General features: G+C 50.6%; 10 protein-coding genes across 10 annotated transcripts; 7 read left to right on the top strand and 3 right to left on the bottom strand.

The window, feature by feature from the left end:
• Positions 1 to 100: 100 nt before the first annotated feature.
• BDV27DRAFT_144804 (putative jumonji family transcription factor) lies at positions 101 to 4,572 on the top strand (the record flags this gene model as incomplete). The annotated part of the gene is made up of 5 exons (XM_032070307.1): positions 101 to 355; positions 418 to 515; positions 577 to 1,496; positions 1,550 to 2,603; positions 2,697 to 4,572. 5 exons carry the CDS (start codon positions 101 to 103, stop codon positions 4,570 to 4,572), a joined length of 4,203 nt encoding a protein of 1,400 aa, XP_031928091.1.
• A 464-nt stretch (positions 4,573 to 5,036) lies between these two features.
• BDV27DRAFT_127534 (uncharacterized protein) lies at positions 5,037 to 5,640 on the top strand (the record flags this gene model as incomplete). The annotated part of the gene is made up of 1 exon (XM_032066792.1): positions 5,037 to 5,640. A coding segment is annotated over exon 1 (196 nt), but the record flags the coding sequence as incomplete, so codon positions are not given.
• An 883-nt stretch (positions 5,641 to 6,523) lies between these two features.
• BDV27DRAFT_127533 (putative GABA permease) lies at positions 6,524 to 8,471 on the top strand. Its single transcript, XM_032066791.1, has 3 exons — positions 6,524 to 6,780; positions 6,850 to 7,410; positions 7,487 to 8,471. Exons 1-3 carry the CDS (start codon positions 6,677 to 6,679, stop codon positions 8,397 to 8,399), a joined length of 1,578 nt encoding a protein of 525 aa, XP_031928089.1. The 5' UTR covers positions 6,524 to 6,676; the 3' UTR covers positions 8,400 to 8,471.
• Positions 8,472 to 8,891: 420 nt separating this feature from the next.
• BDV27DRAFT_127532 (acyl-CoA-binding domain-containing protein) lies at positions 8,892 to 10,910 on the top strand. The gene is made up of 4 exons (XM_032066790.1): positions 8,892 to 9,382; positions 9,485 to 9,598; positions 9,662 to 9,734; positions 9,816 to 10,910. Exons 1-4 carry the CDS (start codon positions 9,367 to 9,369, stop codon positions 10,714 to 10,716), a joined length of 1,104 nt encoding a protein of 367 aa, XP_031928088.1. The 5' UTR covers positions 8,892 to 9,366; the 3' UTR covers positions 10,717 to 10,910.
• Positions 10,911 to 10,922: 12 nt separating this feature from the next.
• BDV27DRAFT_127531 (coiled-coil-helix-coiled-coil-helix domain-containing protein) lies at positions 10,923 to 11,877 on the bottom strand. Its single transcript, XM_032066789.1, has 4 exons — positions 11,797 to 11,877; positions 11,470 to 11,697; positions 11,229 to 11,361; positions 10,923 to 11,159 (listed from the first exon to the last, which is right to left on the bottom strand). Exons 1-4 carry the CDS (start codon positions 11,814 to 11,816, stop codon positions 11,061 to 11,063), a joined length of 480 nt encoding a protein of 159 aa, XP_031928087.1. The 5' UTR covers positions 11,817 to 11,877; the 3' UTR covers positions 10,923 to 11,060.
• A 432-nt stretch (positions 11,878 to 12,309) lies between these two features.
• Positions 12,310 to 14,082, top strand: BDV27DRAFT_127529 (putative nucleoporin). The gene is made up of 3 exons (XM_032066788.1): positions 12,310 to 13,175; positions 13,233 to 13,888; positions 13,945 to 14,082. The coding sequence occupies exons 1-3, from the start codon at positions 12,425 to 12,427 to the stop codon at positions 14,050 to 14,052; spliced, it is 1,515 nt and encodes a 504-aa protein (XP_031928086.1). The 5' UTR covers positions 12,310 to 12,424; the 3' UTR covers positions 14,053 to 14,082.
• A 304-nt stretch (positions 14,083 to 14,386) lies between these two features.
• BDV27DRAFT_157302 (uncharacterized protein) lies at positions 14,387 to 14,765 on the bottom strand (the record flags this gene model as incomplete). The annotated part of the gene is made up of 4 exons (XM_032072484.1): positions 14,387 to 14,424; positions 14,502 to 14,568; positions 14,644 to 14,675; positions 14,753 to 14,765. 4 exons carry the CDS (start codon positions 14,763 to 14,765, stop codon positions 14,387 to 14,389), a joined length of 150 nt encoding a protein of 49 aa, XP_031928085.1.
• Positions 14,766 to 14,997: 232 nt separating this feature from the next.
• Positions 14,998 to 16,829, top strand: BDV27DRAFT_127525 (transcription factor SPN1). The gene is made up of 4 exons (XM_032066787.1): positions 14,998 to 15,760; positions 15,825 to 15,907; positions 15,974 to 16,452; positions 16,519 to 16,829. Exons 1-4 carry the CDS (start codon positions 15,286 to 15,288, stop codon positions 16,763 to 16,765), a joined length of 1,284 nt encoding a protein of 427 aa, XP_031928084.1. The 5' UTR covers positions 14,998 to 15,285; the 3' UTR covers positions 16,766 to 16,829.
• A 657-nt stretch (positions 16,830 to 17,486) lies between these two features.
• On the top strand, positions 17,487 to 18,400 carry BDV27DRAFT_144799 (HIG1 domain-containing protein; the record flags this gene model as incomplete). Its single annotated transcript, XM_032070306.1, has 2 exons — positions 17,487 to 17,527; positions 17,644 to 18,400. The coding sequence occupies 2 exons, from the start codon at positions 17,487 to 17,489 to the stop codon at positions 18,398 to 18,400; spliced, it is 798 nt and encodes a 265-aa protein (XP_031928083.1).
• An 89-nt stretch (positions 18,401 to 18,489) lies between these two features.
• Positions 18,490 to 20,982, bottom strand: BDV27DRAFT_171915 (putative MFS peptide transporter; the record flags this gene model as incomplete). Its single annotated transcript, XM_032075729.1, has 7 exons — positions 18,490 to 19,103; positions 19,173 to 19,604; positions 19,655 to 19,809; positions 19,866 to 20,237; positions 20,290 to 20,512; positions 20,571 to 20,684; positions 20,733 to 20,982. The coding sequence occupies 7 exons, from the start codon at positions 20,980 to 20,982 to the stop codon at positions 18,856 to 18,858; spliced, it is 1,794 nt and encodes a 597-aa protein (XP_031928082.1). The 3' UTR covers positions 18,490 to 18,855.
• Positions 20,983 to 22,683: the final 1,701 nt, after the last annotated feature.

Here is a 22,683-nt window from a genome sequence, read left to right as displayed (position 1 = left end):
AATCTCTTTTTCGCCGTCGATCAGCGGTCGCTTCTTCCGACGACGGCACCCATATCGAAATCCGAACAATCATCTTTCCGTCTTTTCCATCGTGCTTGAGATGATGGCGACAGCGCTTGATCAACCCCTTTTCGAATCGGTCGCGGGTCCTGCGACGACCGCCGCCTCCATTACACCCCCTCATAGCGCTAATGGCAAGAAAGAAGTCCCGGATGGGGTTCCTTCTGAATTGTCGGATCTGGAACTCGATCCTAATACTGCGGGTGTACCAGAGGCCGTATCAGTAGAGGAAGAAGAGGAAGACATCGAACCAGACCACTATTATGGCGGCGGCAAGATCCCTGTGTTCAAGCCAGTGAGTGCTGCCCTTGTCTAGTGTCACTGTGCTTTGATGATGTCACTGACGATGAAGCCTAGACCATGGACCAATTTAGAGACTTTCAATCTTTCATCAATAAAGTTGAGAAATATGGCATGCGGTCTGGAATTATTAAGGTTATTCCTCCCAAGGAATGGTATGTCTTCTCTACGGTGATGATGGCTTCAAGGGCCGTTGCCAACCAGCTCTTTCTCTAGGACCGACTCCCTGCCAGCGCTCGACGAAGCCGTCAAGAAGATTCGTGTGAAGAACCCGATCATGCAGGAATTCCACGGATCACACGGAACCTATACCCAGGCGAACATCGAGCGACAAAGGTCATACAACCTTCCTCAGTGGAAAGGATTGTGTGAAGAAAGTAGCCATCAGCCTCCTGCCCGCAGAGGTGAGAGGCGCCGCAACCAGGAGCGAGTCACTCGTACTGCCCCTTCCTCCCGAACCCAGACGACCCGATCTGATTCTCAAAAACGTCGTCCGGGGCCGGGACGTCCACCCAAACGGTCCAACCAGGTGAAGGTGAAAGAGGAGCCCGCAGAAGATACCCTTGATAAAATCAAGCCTGAAGGCCCTCCCACACCCGTGTCTCCTGAATCCAACCCTGTCGAGGCGAAGACGGAAGAGTTGAGCGACGGCGAGTCTCTCCCCGCTCCAAAGCCGAAAGGGCGACAACCTAAATCGGTCACCTCGCGAAGAAAACACAACAAAGGCGATGCAATTGACTACGTGGACGAGGAGGCTTTCAGGGACTTTGATTATCGCATCCATGACAACGAGGAATATACGCAGGAACGGTGTGAGGAATTAGAAACCGCCTACTGGAAGTCCTTGATGTTTAACAATCCAATGTATGGCGCGGATATGCCTGGCTCTCTTTTCGACGAGAACATCACAACTTCTTGGAACGTCGCCAAGTTACCCAATCTGTTGGATGTCTTGGGGCAGAAAGTACCTGGTGTCAACACCGCATACCTCTACCTGGGCATGTGGAAAGCTACTTTTGCCTGGCATTTGGAAGATGTTGATCTGTACAGCATCAACTATATCCATTTTGGTGCACCCAAACAGTGGTATAGCATTTCACAAGAAGATGCTCCTCGGTTTGAACAGGCTATGAAGAGTACGTTTACACAGCGTGAAGGGCCCATGAATAAATGCTGACTATTACGCCAGGTATCTGGCCCAGCGACGCCAAGAATTGTGATCAGTTCCTCCGCCATAAGACCTACCTTGTTTCTCCTAGTCTCCTCAAATCTCAGTACGGTATCACCGTTAACAGACTTGTCCACTATGAGGGCGAGTTCGTGATTACATACCCATACGGATATCACTCGGGTTACAATCTTGGTTACAACTGTGCCGAGTCGGTCAACTTTGCGACCGAGAAGTGGTTGGATTACGGCCGTGTCGCCAAGAAGTGCCACTGCGAATCTGACAGTGTCTGGATCGATGTCGATGAGATTGAGCGTAAGCTGCGCGGTGAATCGACGCCAGAATACGACGGCGAATTCGAAAGTGACCTCGATGAATTCGAGGGTGCTTCCGACCTCCTTACCCCACCACGAAGTGTCCCAGAAAAGAGTAACCGTGGCCGGAAACGAAAACATGACGGTGATTCAACAAAGTCGAAACGCATGCGAGTCAATGTCGACGTCCCACGGAAGATTCCTTGCGTCCTGTGTCCCAACAACTTGGATTATGAGGACCTATTGCCCACCGAAGATGGGAAAAACCACGCCCATCGGCGCTGTGCCCTCTACACGGAAGAGACTAGCATCCTCCGTGACGAGACTGGCAAGGAGGTGGTGTGTGACATTGACAAGATCCCGAAGGCTCGCATGGGACTCAAGTGCCTCTTCTGCCGCGAGGTGCGAGGGGCTTGTTTCCAGTGCAATTTCGGCAAATGCACGCGATCATACCATGCCACCTGTGCACTTTTAGCCGGGGTCCAGGTGGAGCAGGGTGAGATTGCTGTGATCGCAGATGACGGTAATCATTACTCAATCCCCAGTGTGGACCTCAAATGCAAATATCACCGTCAGAAGAAGCCAAGCTGGATGACGAGCGGCGATTCTCCTGATTTTGACCGCAAGCTCATCGAGACGGCTCAACGCATGGTGGCAGGGGATTTGGTGCAATTCCAGGCCGACAAGGAGATCAATGGGGCAGTGGTGCTGGAGAATCGACCAGCGGAACGGACATTACTGGTAAAAGTGCTCCCACGAGGGTAAGTTTTATTTTTTTCACACTTGTTTTGTTGTCGTGTTTGGAATTTTCCTGATTTGGAAATCATGATGCTGACCCCTGGTTCACGATTTAGAGATGTAATTGAGTTACCGTACCGGTGGATGCTTGTGGTACGGCGGAGCAACTTCTCGCCTCTGGCACCAGGAACAAAACCACTCCCTGCCCACTTAGCCCGAAAACCCGAGGGCCGGAAAGAGTTGGAATCGGCCCTGCCGGTGGTTGGCAATCCATTTGGCGATGGGCGATCTCCGTATCAGTGGGCCGAGTTCGAGACGGTCGACACTACTAATCACCGCTTTGCCCCACCACTGGTGCAGGTGAATTTGGACAAAGGTGACCAGATTTGGTATTATTTGGGCCAGTCATCGACCGAATGTAGGGCTCAATATACGCACAACCCTAGCGTGCCCGTCCACAACCCGCGCTCGAATTTCCTGGACAGCGTGAAGTCCCTTGGCGCCGTGATGGCCCGGCTCCCCTCTTACCCCCACCGCCATCTTGCTCAGTATGCTGCTGCCCCTCCTCACCACCTTTCACCTGCTGCTGCTGCCGCCACCGCCGCCGCTGCTGCCTCCCGCCCTTCCCTGTTGCAGCGACCTAGTACTCTTGCCCCTCCTCCTCGCACTCCTTCCTCTGCTGCTCCTTCTGCTAGTACTGCGATGCCGTCTGCCTATCGCTCCCTGCCCACTCAATCTGCCCGCCATGCTCCGTACCCTCAGATCGCCAAGACTCATCATCAATCACACCACCTCTCTCAGCAGCAACGCAGTCCGCAACAACAACAAAAGGAGCAGCAGCAGCAGCAGCAGCAGCAGCACAGCCACCATCTCCCCGCGAATACCTTTGCCAATGTTCGGGAACTTATTGCTCGTCGCCGCTTGGCCCAGATCACCGACCATGCCAATGTCTTCGCCGGGTATACGATCGTCAGCCCGGAGCTAGTCGTTGAGACGCTCCTGGGTCCTATGGGCTCCGTGCCGCCGCCTAGTGGCCTCGAGAAGCTGGAACTCGCCATGGCCCAACAACGGGTCCAACCTCGCGCCCCCGACGGAACCTTGTTACCCTTGCAGCCACTTAATATGCGTTCCGAAGAGGTGACCCGATTGTTGCAGATGCTCCGGTTTTCCCTTGTTAGTCACCGCGATCGGCTCGATGTGCTTCAGAAGAAGGAGACGGAAAATAATAAGCAGGAGAGTGCTCAGAAGGGCGGTGCTGCAGCTGTCAAGTTACCTCGCAAGTTTGCGTACCTGGAGCAGCAGCGTGAACAGTCGCCGACCGTCTATCAGTCCCCGTACGACATGCCTTCTGGTTTTACCGAGTATGCCCAGAAGACGTTCGGGTTGACTCCTTGCGAGCCAGAGCTCCCTAAATCCTCCCTGGCCAACGACTTCTTCGCCAGTCTTTCCCCAGAGGACCAGGAAAAGATTCTGAAGACCTGTGGCAGTTTCGTCCAACGGGCCATTGAGCGTTCCACAAGTCACAGTCGTCAGAGCTCCGCATCCAACCTCCGACTCGCATCGGCACTAGCCCAGCAAACCGAGAACCCAACGATAGACATAACAACAGTCGAGGACATGCCATTGTCAGGTCTGGATTTCCCACTACACGCGGACTCTCCGTGCTCCAGTTTCAGTCGGACGCACCTGCGCTTCCAATCACCGAACGATTTCAACGCTCACGGACCAGAAACGCATCACGACCATCATGACCTCTTTGGCGACCAGCAGGCCAACACACGGTTTTGGCAGCATGGGCCCTGGGCTGCAGGCGATGGAAACACGCCTAACGAAGAAACACGGCCATTTTTTGGACCTCACGAGCGGTTGAAGCATGACTATGCCTCATCTGACATCTCCTTGGGTCGAGGTCCCGGCTCTTTGCATTCTGTCGACATGGCTGGGTTTGGAATGGACGCCACGGACGATCTCTGCAACGTTCTTAGTCCTTGAATCGGACAACCCCCATCGACTTTGTGTACTTGCATGCCGGTATAACAGCATCATCTCCATGTAACGATTTGATTGACGACTGCATGACTGGGCGTTTTCAGCTTTTGTGTTTTTTTTTTTTATTTCTGATTTTTATCTTTTGTGAACCCCCCTTGGATCTGATTATTTCACGACGGAGTTTCACGATAGCTGGCTGGTTACGACAGCTAAGGCCTTGCGACGAGGCCGTGGTCATATTATCTATTTATCTCCTACTTGACGGTGAAGGCGGCCGATATACAGGCTAACGGAGGTCGAGAATCCTTCCAAAGTGGCGGTGGGAAGCGCTCGCCAGGTGGCCGGGCCGTTGTTGATGCCCAGACTGGCCCACTACCCGCCCAAGGAGACCCGCTCGACCTGTTATTGATGATACCTTCCATCATTTCCCCTCCTTCCTCACTTCCTCACGTCCCCCCTCTGTCCTGTTTTTTTTTTTTTACTATGTCCCTGTCCGCTCCCTGTTTGCTCTTCCCCTGTGGAATTTCGGGACTTCGACTTTTCATCGAAGATACTGGGCCTACTTTCGCCCTGGACTGCGGACCTCACGTACGCTAGAGATTCAAAAGAAGCAAAAAACCAAAAAAGCCATATTTCAAAATTCTCGAGCAAGTCCTGTTTCCATAATCATATACACGTCATGCCCCTTTGTTTGATACCCCCCGATTTCCCAGTGTTTCACCACGCTCGGATGTTTCCATATCCCTCAACGGTTCCCTCCCATTCCTTTCGTTTCCAGACACCCCCTCACCTTTTATTCTCTTCTTTCCTGGCGCTCATCCTTGTCTTTGCCCCGACCATGGTCTCGTTAGGACTGAAGGTCCAGTGCTCCATGAACTGATGGACAGCACTCTGTTCTCGCGCGTGAGAACAGCGGACAGGACAGATAACGGATGTGGCAGCCGTCACTTTTTCAGTGACACTCGCAGATACATGTATGTTGGAATGATAGCTGTGAATGGAATGCTTAAAAAAATATATATATATATATATACTCGTGTGCCAGATTGTAGTGACTTTCGCGAGGTCGTAGAATTGGGCTAAACGAGTTACTTGATATCAGCAGTCAATTGAAGGGACAGTTTGGTACCAGTGGCGGACCATTTTTTGAACCACCATTTGATTTGAATCCCCCGCATTTCGGGAGGCAAGTGTGGTTCCGTTGGGGTTGCACTCCACCGCATGGACCACAGGACGCTGATTCCTTAGCTTTGTCCTAAATACGAGGGGATCCTATCTGTCCTCAATAGCTATCCTCGGTCGTCACTTGGTCCAGACTCTACGTAGGTACCCACACGCGGTACACAGAAAGAGATCAAGCTTGACGCTCTATGCTAGGGTTAAAGATGTCAATTAAAGTTTCCGTCCGTCATATGTGGCCGGAGGAATGTTACATTATGCAGACACATGCCATGCAGTCCAGCGGCAGACCAAGGTACATACATGTACTTCCTGTACAAATCAGTTTGATGTCCGGGTCTGACGTCGGGGTTAGGTTCCCCTTTTCGTTACCCTTCTATCTAGTCTAGATGTAAATAGGCCAACAAAGAATACGAGGGGTTGAGACTTTTCTCCTGTCTACTCTCCATGGTGATATCTGGCCATCCGGTCATCCGCCCAGCCAAGATAAGCACAAAGGATAGGGCTTAGTAGGTCTAATGATAATCTCGTGCAGAACGCTTTATAAATCCCACGGTTATCAGCGCGGTCTCGGACCGCCCATCGTTAGTCCGACACCGGATTGGCTTATCAGTCGATCCAACCAGTTTTAGGCTCCGTGAGGGGACATCCAAGACGCCAAGTGGAGGTGTTTAAGGTTACTGGCCTCGTGTAGTACCCCGGACTCTTGGTGATGCAAGCCTGCCACTGATGCTATACGGACGACTACTTATATTCCTCCGCTCCCCGGCCCTAACCTGGCCTGGGTAGTCGAGGTAGCAAGTGCTAGTAGGAGCTGGCCTGACTACTGCCGTACTGCCATATCTATAACCCTATTGACCCCTTTCGTGATGCCTCTGGATTCCTTTCATATCTGCCCCGTGTCTCAGAGCTCTTAATTCCTACCACCATGCGTCAAGGCTCCGCCGATGCCAACGCCGATGCGGCGTTGGCCAGGATGGGCTACAAGAGTGAATTGCCGCGCAACTTGAGTATGCTGAGTATCCTCGGACTGTATGTGATCACCGGATGTACTCTGAATATGTTTCTCTACGATCAATAACAACTAACACGATTTCTCAGCTCCTTTGCCATCATGGCCGCACCCTTTGGTCTCAGTACCACCCTGTACATCACCCTCACCGACGGCCAATGCGTTAGCATCATCTGGGGCTGGGTTCTCGTCACCTTAATCTCCATCGGTATCGCCGCCTCCCTCGCCGAAATCTGCGCCGTGTACCCGACCGCCGGAGGTGTCTACTACTGGAGCGCCATGCTATCGACGAAGGAATGGGCCCCGATGATGTCGTTTGTGGATGGCTGGTTGACACTGGTGGGAAACTGGACGGTCACCCTGAGCATCACCTTCTCCGGGGGACAGCTGATTCTGAGTGCCATCTCGCTGTGGAAGGAGGATTTTGTGGCCAATGCCTGGCAGACGATCCTCATGTTCTGGGCGGTGATTTGGTTCTGCGCGATGGTCAATATCTTCTTCTCCCGATGGCTGGATATTATCAATAAAGTGTGCATCTTTTGGACAGCGGCGAGCGTGGTCATCATCTTGATTACGCTTCTGACCATGGCGGACCATCGCAACGACGGTGCATATGTCTTTGGTCATTATGATGCGTCGCAGAGTGGATGGTAGGCTTTCTCTCCCCCCCCTTTTTTTTTTTGTTGTTGTTTTTGGATTCTGGAAGTCATACTGACGACTTCACAGGCCATCGGGATGGGCCTTCTTCGTCGGTCTACTTCAGGCTGCCTATACCCTAACTGGGTATGGCATGGTAGCAGCCATGTGCGAAGAGGTGCAGAATCCACACCGCGAGGTTCCCAAAGCGATCGTCCTCTCTGTCGTCGCGGCCGGCATCACAGGCGTAGTCTACCTCGTCCCTATCCTCTTCGTCCTGCCCGACGTCAAGACCCTCCTCAACGTCGCCAGCGGTCAACCCATCGGCCTGGTATTCAAAACCGTCACGGGATCGGCCGGAGGTGGCTTCGGTCTTCTATTTCTGATCCTAGGCATCCTCATGTTCGCAGGCATCGGAGCCCTAACTGCCGCCAGCCGATGCACCTACGCCTTCGCCCGCGACGGAGCCATCCCCGGATTCCGTATCTGGCGCAAGGTCAACGACCGCCTCGACGTGCCCGTCTACGCCATTCTCCTCTCCACCGTCGTCGACTGCCTACTGGGTCTGATCTACTTCGGTTCCACAGCAGCCTTCAACTCCTTCACGGGCGTCGCCACTATCTGCCTCTCCACCTCATACGGGGTCCCCATTCTCATCAGCGTGATTCGCGGCCGCCAGGCCGTCAAAGAATCTACCTTTTCGCTGGGTCGCTTCGGTTACGCTATCAATATCATCACCGTCTGCTGGATTGTTCTGGCCGTGGTCCTCTTCTGTATGCCCGTTTCGTTGCCGGTCGATGCGTCGAGTATGAATTATGCGAGTGTGGTCTTTGCTGGCTTTGCGGCCATCAGTATCACTTGGTATGTCGTGTATGCCAGGAAACATTTCACGGGTCCGCCTGTCACGGGCGACGACATGGCCGACGTCATTCCGGGGAAGGTTGTTGATGCCGAAAATGTCTATCCCGATGATGCTGCTGCTGCTATTGGTGAGAAGAAGTGATTGGGATTCGTATGCTTCTTCACCCCTGATTTTCTTTTTCTTTTTCTTTTTCTTTTTTTTTTTTTTGTTTTAAATTACGATCGATGAAATGATTATGTATAGTTCGGTTTTTTATAGTTCTTTCACATGTATATACGAGATGACTCTTATGTCCAATGGAAAGTAAATCAATCAATCAATATATAATAAACAACACCAGCACAATGAAAAAAAATATAAATAAGAATATATATATATAGGAACAATTATACATCCATAAAGAATGTAAAAAATATTACAATAAAAATGAGATAGAATAGAATATATATGGTCTGATCGATAAGTATCCGCCTGGGTAACGATCACAGTCATGCATGCCCCAGGCACAAGGTGTCAAACGACCTCCGAGAGCCGCGGTTACTTTTCCAGCCAGTCAAAGGTCGACGGTCACCACCGAATCTACTGCTCATTACGGAGGAACTACTGGACCTAATCAAACGACCGACTTACTTCATTCACTCTTCCCTTCCCTCCCCTCCCTCCTTACAACAAGAACCAAAAAAAAGGGGGCAAGATCACAATTCCTGCATTCCTCACTTAATTGACGCGACCAACCTCGCTCAATTCGCCTTCCTGCTGGTTTTGTGGCTGGCCGGAAATCCGGGGAAAGCTTGTCAACCTTCGGGCTCAAACCACCTCCCAAGTTGAACTACTTTTCTTCTTCCTTCTGTTCTTTGTGTGTTGGTTGGTTTTTGTATGTTACTTTTCGGGGCCCGATTTGGCGCGTGAAGAGGTTGTATAATTATACATACATATATATATATATATTTTTCCTTTTTCTTGACGTTCGTTTTTGTTTTGAAAGTTTAGTTGGGGGGGAAAAAACGGGGGCTTTTTTATCTATCGTTATCCATGACGGTGCTTATCTGGGGCCTGATTCTTTTGCTCTGATGAAGCGAGTACTAGTACTTACATAGGCTTTTGCACCATGTCGGACTCTGTGGGTATGTTTTCTTTCTTTTCTTTTCTTTTCTTTGCTTTTATTACTTGGGGATTTGAACTTTTGGTTTATGGATGAAATTGATATTAATGGTTTACTGGTACAGATCGAGTCTTCGTCCACGCCCTCAACACCGTGAAACGCATCCCCCGAACCGGTACCGCCCGGCCACCCGCGTCCGAGCGATTGAAGCTCTATGGCTTGTATAAACAAAGCATGGGTATGGAATTACCCTGATTCCACCTCGGACATGGGATTATACTGACGGATAGGGGAAAAACAGAGGGTGATGTGGAGGGGGTGATGGATCGACCGGTCGGGAATACGGCGGATGTGTATGCGGAGTGTGAGAAATGGTATGTCTTTTTCCCCCTTTCTTTCTTTTTCTTTGGTCGCAAATCCGGGGGCAGGGAACTCAATACTAAATGAATGGCTAGGGATGCATGGTTCGCGCAACGGGGATTATCCCGCACCGAGGCGAAACGTCGATACATCTCGACGCTGATCGAGACGATGCATCGCTATGCTTCACAGACGCCCGAGGCTAGGGAGTTGGTTTCGGAGCTCGAATTCGTCTGGGATCAGGTTAAGATCAATACCTCCGCGTCGTCGGTGTCCAGTAGTAGTCCGGTGCAGGCGGTTGCGCCGCCGTTGTCACACTCCCAGCCGAGCTATGCCAGTATCGGGGGTCGCTTGGCTCGTTCCGACTATGAGCATTTGATTGCTACGGCGCGCGGGGATTCGCGGTTACGGGTGCTTAGTCCGGTTAGTCAACCCGAGGAGGTGTTTCAGCGGCGGCGCGGGTCCCATGGGGATCGTGTGCAGGATGAGGATGAGGAGGAGGAAGAGGAGTATGCGGAGGCGCAGGATACTCTTGACGAAGATGATGACGATCATGACCATGATGAAGGCTCTCATAACAATGCCACCGAGGATGGGAGTGAGCAGGACGCGGATGAAGCCGTACTACGCGGTCGTGGGCGGACTGGCCCCAAGAAACCCCCGGATGTCGATAATCGGCGATGGCGGCGGCGAGTCGAGCAGGCCTTGACGAAGATGACCGCTGAGATTGCGGCGGTCCGGGAGCAGATGGAAGCCCGCGCGGTGGCTCATCGGCGGCGGAATACTGTCTGGGCGTGGTTGAAATGGCTCGTTTGGGTCACGCTTCGGCAGGTCATTTGGGACCTGGCGATTCTGGGGATGATGCTGATCTGGATGCGGATTCGTGGGGACCGACGGCTGGAGAGTAAGCTCAAGGTCGGATGGACGGAGGTGAAGACACGGTTGTCGAAGTTGAAAGGGCTTCGACGGGTGTCCAAGGTACATAAATGCCCTTAGTGTGTGTGTGTGTGTGTGGCTGTCGTTTGCTTTCCCTTCGAGTACATATTCTTTCATATATCCTGATTAGATTCCCTTGTCTTTCCTTGTTTATTTTCTTTTGTCATGCCATGTCAATGTCAGGAGGTTGGATTGGTGTTGGTTAGAGTCAAGGCTTCACTGTATTCTAGCATAGAAGTCGCGTTGCAATTGCCACATAACTCAAGTCCTTCAAATAACCCTATCGAAGACGTAGACACGACACCTCTATACCGAGAAACCAGGACACTCAATTCCTATGCTAATATGTACACATACAAACAGTCCACAAACCAGACCAGACCAGACAGACATAAAAACAAAACCTAATACTGAGGACCAGGGAACTGAGCATAAATCTGCTTGGGACGCAGATGAACCGGGGTCTGGCCCTCGGGAGCACCGGGGATCGTCTTCTTGAGGCCCTGCAATGAATTCATTAGCCAAAACTACCTACCATACAGGACGGAGATTCAACACGGGGAGAGACCAACCAGCTTGTCAAAGACACACTTATTCAGCTCCATCTCGGGCTTCCGGCATTCCCACAGATGGTGGTTGTTGTTCTCAAGACACTCCCAGTGCGCGGTGAACTGTTTCAAGCAGTGGGTGTTGATATCTTTGATACTGCATGCAATTAGCAGCCGACCCTCTCTCTCTCTCACACATTACACCACCACCTCCGCCTCTTCCGGAGACCTGCAAACAGAACGCGCACAGAAGGAAGAAACATACACGGAAGCAGCACATCTCGTCACCTTCCGGCCCTCCTTCAGACACTCAAACTCCCCCCTTCCGTTGGCCTCCTGCTTGCACTTCATGTAGTCATCATTGAAGGCCTTGCACCTGTCGCCGATAAAGTACGCCGCACTGGTCAGGGGTGCCGAGGTCGCGCCGACTTCCTGGACACTGGGAATGTCCGCCGGCATGGGCGTGGTGTCCACCAGGACCTGTTGGTTGAACCTATCATGGAAACCGCATTAGCGTCTCGGTCGAATTGCACACGGAAACGACCGGTAGTGGTAGTCAATTGGGGCCGTTGTAGAAAAGAAAAAGACATACTGAGGTTCTCGGGCCGCCATTTTGTCTTGTCGTAAGCGTGAATTGGGGAATTGGGGGACCGTATAGAGAGGAGGGCCTTTGATGGACGAGTCCGGGTGATGCTGGAGTTTGGAGGTCGGTTTTTGCTTGTCTGTCATTGGTCCGCTGCGGTAAGTTATGTAATATTTCTGCCTGGGGTGTCTAATCCCGCATCCGAGGCGGTCATACTCTCATGTGCCTCAGGCAGGAGAGACATGTTGCTGCTGTAGCTGTGTCACGTGACACGGCGAAAAACAAACCAGCTCCCGAGACAAGTTGAACGAGTGAATTGAATGCAGTAGCCAGTTTCAATTGCAGTGGTTCTGCACCCCGACCCTTTTACGAAGTTGCTGCTTTGCTGCAGCGTGCGGTTCTGAGATATTGGACCGACACTGAGTTTGCATTCGCGCAGGACGGTGACAATCTGCGATTTTCTGTCGACCGACTTTCCCATTTGCAAGAGCAAGACGCTTGGTGCGGAGCTTTGGTTTTTTTTTTTTATTATTTTTTTTTTATTTTATTTACTTTTGAGTGTTAATATTGGACACGCCACTTTTCTTCGAATTATTCGCTTGACTTTTCCCCGACTCGCACTCCGCTACATACCGTAATGTCTCTCTTTGGAAATCAGACTCAGACCCAGCAGTCCGGCGGACTGTTTGGGTCTTCGACGACCGCGAATAAGTCCAGCCCCTTTGGCGGCGCTGCCACTGGTGGAGGCCTTTTTGGTTCGAATACCACCGGAACGGGAACCCAACAGAGTAGTGGCGGTCTCTTTGGACAGACACAGAACCAGGGCGCGACAGGGGGTGCTACTGGCGGTGGTGGTCTGTTCGGATCATCGACGGCGACATCGCAGCCTCAGCAGACCGGTGGTCTCTTCGGCAACACTACGACGCAGAATCAGCCGCAGACGGGCGGACTTTTCGGGAATACTGCCACGCAGCAGAAGCCCGCTGGTGGACTCTTTGGGGGATTGGGCCAGTCGACACAGCAACAGCAGCCGCAACAGCAACAGTCGGGCGGTGGATTGTTCGGGGGTGCGTTGGGTCAGCAGAAGCCCCAGGGCAGTCTGTTTGGAGGCACACTAGGACAGACGACACAGCAGCAACAAGCGCCGCAACAGGGCGGTGGTCTTTTCGGAGGAGGATTGGGTCAGACACAGCAGCAACCGCAGCAGCAGCAGAGTTTATTTGGAGGCACCCTCCTAGGTGGTCAACAGCAGCAGGGCCAGCAGCAGCAACAACAACAACAACAACAACAACAACAACAACAACAACAACAACAACAGCCTCAATTGGGCCAGTCTGTGCAACAGCCGGGGTCGAGCCTTTGGTCGCCTGGCCGCGCCGTCACTGGAGGTTAGTTTTGTCTTTATTAGATTTATTGTTGGAGATGCATTGCGCTGACTCTCGTAGTACATCGGACTGTTCCGACACAGATCGCGATCGTCAAGGATAAGTGGGACACTGCCAGCCGCAATTCTCCGTTTCGAGCATACTTGTATAACCATGTCGGCGAAGAGGCGGCACCTTTCTACCAGCCCGGTCCGGACGACGACGAGTCGAAATGGGAGGAAGCGTTGCGCAAGAGGCCCGCACCTGGCTATGTGCCTGTTATTGTGAGGGGCTTCTTCGAGCTGGGCAAGAGAGCCCAGAGACAAAAGGACTTCCTTACGATGATGCAAACCCGCCTCCACGAGATCAACAACTGTCTCACCGAATTGCTCTCCCGTCACGACCTTAAGATCTCCGTCAGGATAGCCGACTGCCGGCGGAAGCACCTTGTCCTGAGCAAGCGGTGTCTGGCGCTTGCGGCCAAGACCCAGGTCCTACGCAATCGGGGCTACGCGATGGATGACGCCGAGGAGGAGCTGAAGAAGAAACTCGCCCTGCTGGAACGCTCCGTCTTCGACCCCTCCTTGAATGGACGCGAAGAGGAGATCTGGGCCCGAATGCTGGCGATCCGGGAACACTCGAAACGCCTGCAGCTGGAGATGGAGAAGGCTGGTCCCGGTGCCGCTGCCCAGGCGGATGACGAATTGGATGAACAGACTATGAAGACTGCTAAGAAGGTAGGCGCCAATCCTCTCCAATTACTTATTCTCTGATCCCTACTAACAGCATGTAGATATTGGATGACTACCATACCCAGATCAAGCACCTGCAGAAGGAACTGGAGTCCGTGAGGAAAGACTTCGATGAGGCAGAGAAGTTCCAAGGCCGGGTAGATCACTAGCCTTGTGGTCGCTACGCTATGATTGATCTTGACACTCGGGGGGGGGGGGGGGGGGAATACATGGCTTAGGTTGAATGTCCGGGAGCAAGGAGTTATAGGAGCTGGTAATCTTGCAATTGTGATCCGATTCGGAAACCCCTTAGATAAGAAGAAAAGAAAACCCAAAAAACCGACACTTTGTCATTTCCCCATCTTCATTCTATATTTCCGCAATGATAACCCGAATGTACAATAATAATACATCTCTGCCGTTGGCTAGGCAGGAGCAAACAGACAAAGTGACGCCGTCTAATGAATCCCCGTCATAACGTAGACCGTACGAATTATGGACCGCTTAAAGGAACTTCTTGACGAAATCGATAGCGAAGGGAGCTGAATGCACTTGTTAGCTTCGTCTATTTCTCTCAAGCAACGTGAAACCACGACAGAAGACAGACGACAAAACTCACAGAGATACAGAAGGATTCCACCGGTAATGGCAGAGCGGATGGTCTGCTGAGCCTCCTCCTCACCAGCCTGTCCCATAGCATCAGTATTCACATTCAATTCATGATCATTATAAGATCGAGAAACAAAAAGATTGATTCATACTCTAATCTGCTCCTTGGAGAGCGTTTCCTGACCTAAACCACAGACACAGTATTAGCCCAACCATGCCCAGAAACTCCCAAATATAAAAACACTAGGCAATACAACATACCGGGAGCGAACATCTTGTACTTTAAAAAAAGGAAGGAGTAATTAAATTAGGGAATCGGTAAGTTGGAAGACAAATGATAACAACGGAAAGTTAGGTACGCTAAAAAGTGATGATGAATGAATATGATGAGTTAAAGAGGCTCCGATTCTGCCAACGCACGGACCATCACGCGGAGGCGGAATTTCTGCGGTCAACTCTTTACTTAACCTGTTAGTCCCCGTCGTCACTACGGTTTCTTGTCTTGAGCGCGAGTTTGGGTTTTTACTTTTTACTTCTTCTTTTTCTTTCCATCTTGCTTCTCTTTTACTTTCCTCTTGATTAGAATTCTTCGTATTGACGGTATTGACCGAAAGATATTGAAAGAGGAAGGAAAGAAAGAAAGTAATCAATCGGTATTTCAAGAAGATATCAATCTATCTTGTTTCTTCCCGTCGCAATAGCAACGGAAGCGAGCGCCTTGCGCTATCGACCTATCCCACTTTCTACAAAACATACACACGCCCACTACACACCCACACAAAAACTGAGCCAACATGTCCGCCAGTCCTGAGATTAAGCCGGTCGAGGAAGACCCTGTTCGAGCGCCTACACCCGGCGCCGGTGATGACGAACCCCAGGGCGTTGAGGAAACACCCGCTGCCGATGTGGATGCCGACGAGGACGCAGAAGAAGAGAAGGATAACGGGTCCGATGACGAGTCGATTCTGTCGGAGGTAGACGAGGCGCAGTTCGAGGACTTTGATCCTGAGAATGTCGACGTCGAGGACCGGCCGCAATTGGCGATTGACGAGGATAACCTGAAGCTGATTGGACGGCATAAACGGAAGAGGACTGAGGATGGGGAGAGGTCGACACGCAAGAGGGAGGGGCGCAGGGAGAAGAAGAGTCGGCGGATGAGGGATTTGGAGGAGGCTGGTGATGATGATGGTGAGGGCAAGGCGAAGAAGAGGGAGAGGAAGAGGAGGGAGCCGATCCCTGAGGATGATGAGACGTTGGATCCTGCTACTCGTATGTTTTCTTCTTTTACGTTTTGTGGGTTGGGGATGAGGATGTTGGGTGCTAACTGGAGTAGGTCGTCGTCGGGCTTTGGATCGTGCTATGGATGAGGCGCTTAAGAAGCCTACTAAGAGGCGTTTTCGCAAGGCGGATGGTATTGTATGTTTTGTGTTTGATGTTCTTTCGGGGTCTACTACGTGACTGGGTGCTAATTGATATTGCTAGGATCTGGAACAAATGGCCGATGCCGAGATTGAGGATATGCGGAAGCGCATGACCCATGCTGCTCAGATGGATGCTATCAGTCGTCGGGAGGGCAAGCCCGCTATGCATAAGTTGAAGATGCTGCCCGAGGTGGTCTCTCTACTTAATCGCAACCAGTATGTCAACAGTTTGGTTGACCCTGAAATCAACCTGCTTGAGGCGGTTAAGTTCTTCCTGGAGCCTTTGGATGATGGCTCGCTGCCGGCCTACAATATCCAGCGTGATTTGATGACCTCGCTGGCTAAGCTTCCGATCAACAAGGAGGCGCTGGTTGCGAGTGGAATCGGCAAGGTGATTGTGTTCTACACACGGAGCAAACGTCCCGAAGCCGGCATCAAGCGTATGGCTGAGCGTCTGCTGGCTGAATGGACGCGCCCTATCCTCCAGCGCAGCGATGATTACTCCAAGCGAGTCTACCAGGAAGCGGAATTCGATCCTCGGTATGTCTCCCAACATCCCCCAAATTTGGTTGACTTGGAACCAGAAACTAACTCTAGGTTGTATAGAAAAGTCCAACGTACTACGCAATCGGCTCAGGCCACTGCGGCAGAAGCACGCGCTCGCGAACTGCTTCCCCCTCGTCTGGCGAACCGTGCCCGCGCCGAGATCACACATACCAGCTATACTGTCGTTCCTCGTCCGACGATGGTGCAGGAGAGCAAGTTCGCGCGGCCACTGGGTGCCAGTGGAGAGGATCGATTCCGAAAGATGCGTGCACGACAGATTGCGGCGTCGAAGGGATCGCGTCGATAGGGTTGTTTATTATTTTTCGTCGATATTCTTGTTGCCACATGGTTGCTCCTCTTTTCTCTGTGTTACTTTTCTTCTTTTTTTTTTTTTTTTTTTTCCCCCTTCTCGTCTTGCCGATCACATTTTCTTATGTTTTTTATCCGATTGTATCGCAAAGTGTTACCTACGGTTCGGGTGCCGGCGTCATGGGATTGATAAAGTCATAGTCCATAACTAGTTAGTCTAGAACACACACACACACACACACACACACACACACACACACACACACACAATACTTACATAAAATGAAGGAGAATAATTCCCGGAAGACCATACCGAAGTCGGTAGGGGTAGCCTGCCAATCATGCCATCCGGAAAGCCACAAAATTACCCGCAACGGCTGACTCAGACTCTTCTCGCGCGAGAAGTCTGGCGTCATGTGCACGTAAAGAGTTTAGTCCGCTGCACCAGCCATGCCTTCCGAGCTTTGCCCGGCAGACCCCGAACACCTAAATTGCTGTTCCATCGGTACGTCACGGCCTTTGCTCAATCGCCGACTCTGTTCGTTTTCGTGCGCTTCTCTATTTAAATCCTCGCCGCCGTTGCGCCATAGCTTCTCCTCTTCAATTTCCATTCCGATTTTCTAGATCGTCTTCTATTTTCTTCGATTGAAGATATATCAAAGATACATATATACATATATAATTGTTGATATTAATACATCTCCCACAAACACAACAAAATGAAGCTCCTCACCAAGGAAGAAGAAGATGCTCACTACAGGTAAGCTCACACCACCCACCACCCCATACAACCCACCCCCAACTCTCCCCCACCCAATTAACCCAATCAACCCAATCCCCAAAACAACCAACTAACCAAAATGAAAAAAACAACAGAGCAGTCCTAAAAGGCGGTTCAATCGGTACCGTCCTCGGTTTAATAGGTGGTTACGCCGGAGTCATGGCTGCGTCCCGCCGCTACCACACAATCCGGAACCTCACACTCCCCATGAAAGCCTTCCTGGTGACCTCCTCCGGAACCTTCGTGGGCATCATCGCGGCCGACAACTCCTCCCGGAACTTCGAAACCGAGCGCAACGCCGACCAGCAATGGTACCAGAACCGCGAGCAGCGATTGCGGGAGGAGTCGCTGCAGGGGATGAGTTTCATGGAGCGGTCGTTGGCGTGGGCCCGGAAGGAGAAATATACGATTGTGACGGCGACGTGGGTGGCGTCGATGATTGGGAGTTTTGTCCTTGTGGGACGTAACCCGTATCTGAGTGGACAGCAGAAGATTGTCCAGGCGCGTGTGTATGCGCAGGGATTGACGCTGGCGGTGTTGGTTGCTTCTGCCGCGTTTGAGATCAGCGATCAGAAGAAGGGGAAGGGGATTTTGAAGAAGAAGTTGGAGGAGCAGGAGGCTGCGGGTAAGGGTCGGGTTGTTGAGGAGGAGCCTGTGAGGCAGCATCAGCAGCAGAATGAGGGCGAGGGCGATTTGTGGAAGGATATGGTTGCTGCTGAGGAGGAGAGGTTGAAGAAGAAGCATCAGAGTGTTTGGGAACATCCGGAGTTGCATAAGGAGGGTCAGCAGCAGCAGCAGCAGCAGCAGCAGCAGGCTAAGGAGGTTAAGGAGGAGAAGAAGGAGCAGCAGTGATTCTTCTTTTATTCCGCTCTTGGCTTTGTGTCTTTGGTTGAAGCGTTTGGGGGATCTTCATTGCTTTGCGGGGACTGAAAAGTTCTTTTGTTTTGGGTTTATAGATTCTTTTGGTGATTCTCTTTTTCGTCTGGGTGGCGCAGGGCGTTGATTGTTAATTGTTTCTCTGCCGGGTGGCTCACATGGTGCTGCAGCGGCTGTGTGTACACTGGTTGTACTGTATTCTATGAATCTCCTCTACAATTGATGCCTCGTCATGTCTTGTTTACTATGTGAGCTCCTGGAATGTTAAATAACCCTCTTGTTTTCTTCAACCTGTCATGTGCATACCGGTGCACTGCCATCTTCCGTTGACAAACATCATATGGTTTCTCATGTTCGCAGTGCATATTGAGTACATCCCCATGAACCCCCTACCTGGACGCCATACTCCGTAGGCAAAGATCTTGCTATTGCTAGACATCGGTCTTCTCATTTTGAGCGCGTGGCCCACGACCCAAATACGAAGACGCCTCGAGTCTGTTGAGCTCGTCCTCTTCCTTATCCAGCTTGCGATGCGTGATCCAAAATAGATTCCCCCCGATAAACGAAAGAACAGCGACGAAACCATAGTTCCAAACAAGAAGAGGGTCAGTAGATAGAGGAATTAGGCCTTGTTGAACCGCAGACGAAATAGCATTCATGAAGAGGTAAATAGATTGTACTATCGGTCATATCTAGATTAGTAGATGCAGTAAACAATTGAATAAGTGGCAGATACTATAGAACATACCTAAGCTCTTCATATTCTTCGGCGCCTTGGTGAATGCATACTCGTATCCAGTAATCAAGGTGAAGATCTCTGAAAAAGCGATCAATATGTACGGCACAGCTTGCACCCAGACATTAATAGGCGCAGGGGTCTTGCAGCTCTTCTCGCTCGGATACTTGCCACATTTGCCCGTTTTATAGATGTAGTGCTGTATCATGGTGGCAGATACCATGGATATCGCGGCGAGCATGTAGCCCGCGTACATTCGCTTCAGGGGGGTAAAGCGGACGCCCAGTCGCTGGATTCCAGGATAAATAAACTGGTCCATGAGAGGTATGAAGGTGATTAGAGACAGCGGATTTAGGTTCATGATGATATCATTTGGGACGCCGTTAAGCTCCATGGTGGCTGCTTGGGAGGTGAGGTTGTTGGTCATTTGTCCGTAGGCCAGCCCTAAGCTTGGTTAGACAGATATATTTGGGAACCTTGACCCGAATACTTACAGTAGAGGGGGTACCAGAGGAAGACGGCGCATGCCTTGATGGCTCTGCGTACCTCGTCCACCCATTTGTCGTCAAATGTCATCCATTCCGGCTTCCTCTGGACTTTGCTGGGCTTTACGTTCTCCCAGAAATCACTTGCTCGGCAGTTCTGGACACTGTTTGCAAAGTATCAGCTAAGATGGCTAGTGGGAAGTGAAGAGTTTGGACTAACAATCGGATGGGATTCCAAGACCACCTCCCCTTGAGCGCGAATACCCAGAGCTTGAACGCCTTTCCTACCACTGACCCAGTTGGGGGAGTAACCTCATAATTCTTGCGGCAGACATAAAGCACGAGGGGGCAGATGGCGAACATGATGGTGGGAAGGACGAATGAGAGCCAGAACCCAACATATTTCTCTGCGTACACCATGACAATCTGCCCAAGCAACGAGCCAACGTTGATCATGAAGTAGAAATACAGGAAGATCCGAGTAATTGTCTGAGCCGGGTCCACGATGACACGCTCTCTGGTCTTTGGCAGTGTCTTGATATAGTGTCGGGTTTCTTTGTGCTGTTCTGCGATTAGAGGAGCAATGTTGGACCTATTATTTTGGTTAATAAAGGAACTAACAGTCGGAAGAGAAGCAACTATACTTGAAACCTCCTACACCGATTCCGAAGAGTACCAGACCGACTATGAAGCAACCTAACGCACCACTGGGATGCGCAATCACCCGGGGAAGAGATGCAATGATCAACACAATATGTCCAACCATGGCAAACGCGATGGCAACTTGGATGGTTTTCAGGCGGCCCCAGAACTCATCAGCCACCCATGCACCAACAATAGGCGTCACGTAACACCAGAAAGCATTGACTTCGAATGTCAGAGCATTTCTTGCGCATTCAAGGGGCTTGGTGATTGGGAAGCTTACGAGTAGTTAGGCCTGTGGAAACTCTCTGGCCCATTCCTAGAGCTCCTGACTGTCCTGCATGGCCGGCACCAGTGCTCGAGTTTTGCGGAAGAGGCTGTTGGATAAAGTTGACAACTGGGGAGTGTCATTCTCATATCTCGTGCGAATGAATAGATTACATACAGACAGCAGTGGTTCCATAATAGGAGAACCGTTCGCACAGCTCAACAAAGGCGATGGTATATGCAGTCCATCGAACGCTTCCTGCGACGCGACGAAGAGACTCCAGTTCTTGTCCAGTGGGGGTTGCGCAGCCATCGTCATCCTGAGAGGGAGCTGCCGATATCACCATAGTCTCTTGCTCTAGGAGACGAGCTTTAAGTGTCTCGTGTGCCCGCGCACCAGGATTTCCGCAGCTAGTGGGGCCACTCATGGTTGCGACAGGATCTGGCACGGATAGACATTACTGGTGAGAAGATGGGAATGCTTCAAAAGGTATATGACATGGGATGATAAAGATCTTACCAAGCGAGAGACTCAGAAGCGACTCTAGAACCAAAACAAGAAAAAGAGGCCCAAGAGTCAGAGAGGGGAAGCTTTGGGGCGAACGAGGGATAAAACACAAGAGAACAAAAGAAGATAAAGAGAGAAGATAGAGGAATGGGTCGAGTGCCTGGGGGAGATGGCAGCCAATCTCGTGCTTGTCCGGATTAAACTTTTATATATAGAAATTCACTCTCACCAGACGAGCATCTTGCATTTGATTGGAGAAAGATATTTTAATTCCAGGGCTCGGCCAGTGTCTTTCTACCAATAGCCTTGGATGGGACAGAATCCATACTATTGCCTGCTACCACTTTTGTGTCATACCTATAGGACGTAGTTATTCATCCGATATGGTGTTGTGGCTATTGAGAATAGATACCAGGACTACCCGTGACCTGATAGTTGGTTGCATTCTTTTTGTAAGGTAAGCAACTTTGGTGAATGGGAGTCCAGACACAGCTACGCGCTGATACTCTGGTTAATAATGAATTATGCTCAGTCCAAAGTTTCTCTGCACACTTAGCGATGTTTGTGGCCGAGTAACGATACAAGTGGACAGGTTTCTCAGAATATCAGGTCTACTTTAGGAATATCCATATTTTCAGAGTGAACAAAAGCCTTTTGAAAGCCTTGTAAAGTTCTTGTTTAGTCATCTTGTGTCGATCGAGAAAAGCGGTCAATCATAGGGCGGGATATTAATTCGAGGCTATATGAGTGAATGCTCCTACTAGTGCTCATCCTGACTCGTGGACTGATCACCTGCGTGGGATTAGCCAAATCCATCCTGAACTCTCGTGCAAAAGATGGTTCTAGATATATATTGAGACATTTCCAAGAGACAGCACACAGGTTTTCCATTACAACAGAGAATATGTCACGCACACTGAGTTTGTTACATAGGATGATACAATAAGCTTAGTACCCATTAGACTTGAAGTACCTTGTTGGCAATTATCTGCCGAGCTACCAATACGTTCAGGAGGAAGTCTTACTATACGCTTTGAAATCACTGTAATTATTTGGAATGGCATAGAGAGACAACGGTTTAGGGAGGAGGAGGCACAAGGGACAATCGAGGGAGCCAATTGAAACTCCACCATACATACTACGGTTGCACTTGAGCACAGTTTATAGGTCATTATATCAGAAAACAGGAACAAACATCAAAAAGGGCAGGGCCAGCCAAGATTACCTATAAGGGGTTAGCGTATTGACGAAATTGTCCGATTGGATGGTTAATCATTAGGGGTATTTAGTACGATGGATGGCCTAAGGTACGTATGATGTATCAACAGTATACCACGGAAGAAATGTAAACAAAGGAAACCTAGCGGAGCTAAGAAAATATGTCTGGCAACAGGGTTGCTGTCACTGATGCCCTCGATTATTTCGGAGGTATTCTACTCATGGCTTTCCTTGTATTATTTTTGTCCTCTCGCTCTTCTTTCCATATATATCTGTGTTGTAGCGCGCTACACGCCAATACTATGCTTAAAGCCAGGCTTAACAGGAACTGACTCTTTATATGGTCTAATATTTTAACGTGTAATATCGAGGTTACTAGGAGATTTTTCAAATTGATATTGAA

The sequence above is a fragment of the Aspergillus caelatus genome (genome assembly GCF_009193585.1).
Source record: "Aspergillus caelatus strain CBS 763.97 unplaced genomic scaffold BDV27scaffold_77, whole genome shotgun sequence".
In the NCBI taxonomy this organism is placed as follows: Eukaryota; Fungi; Ascomycota; class Eurotiomycetes; order Eurotiales; family Aspergillaceae; genus Aspergillus; species Aspergillus caelatus.
This window is presented reverse-complemented; position numbering and strand designations above follow the sequence as displayed.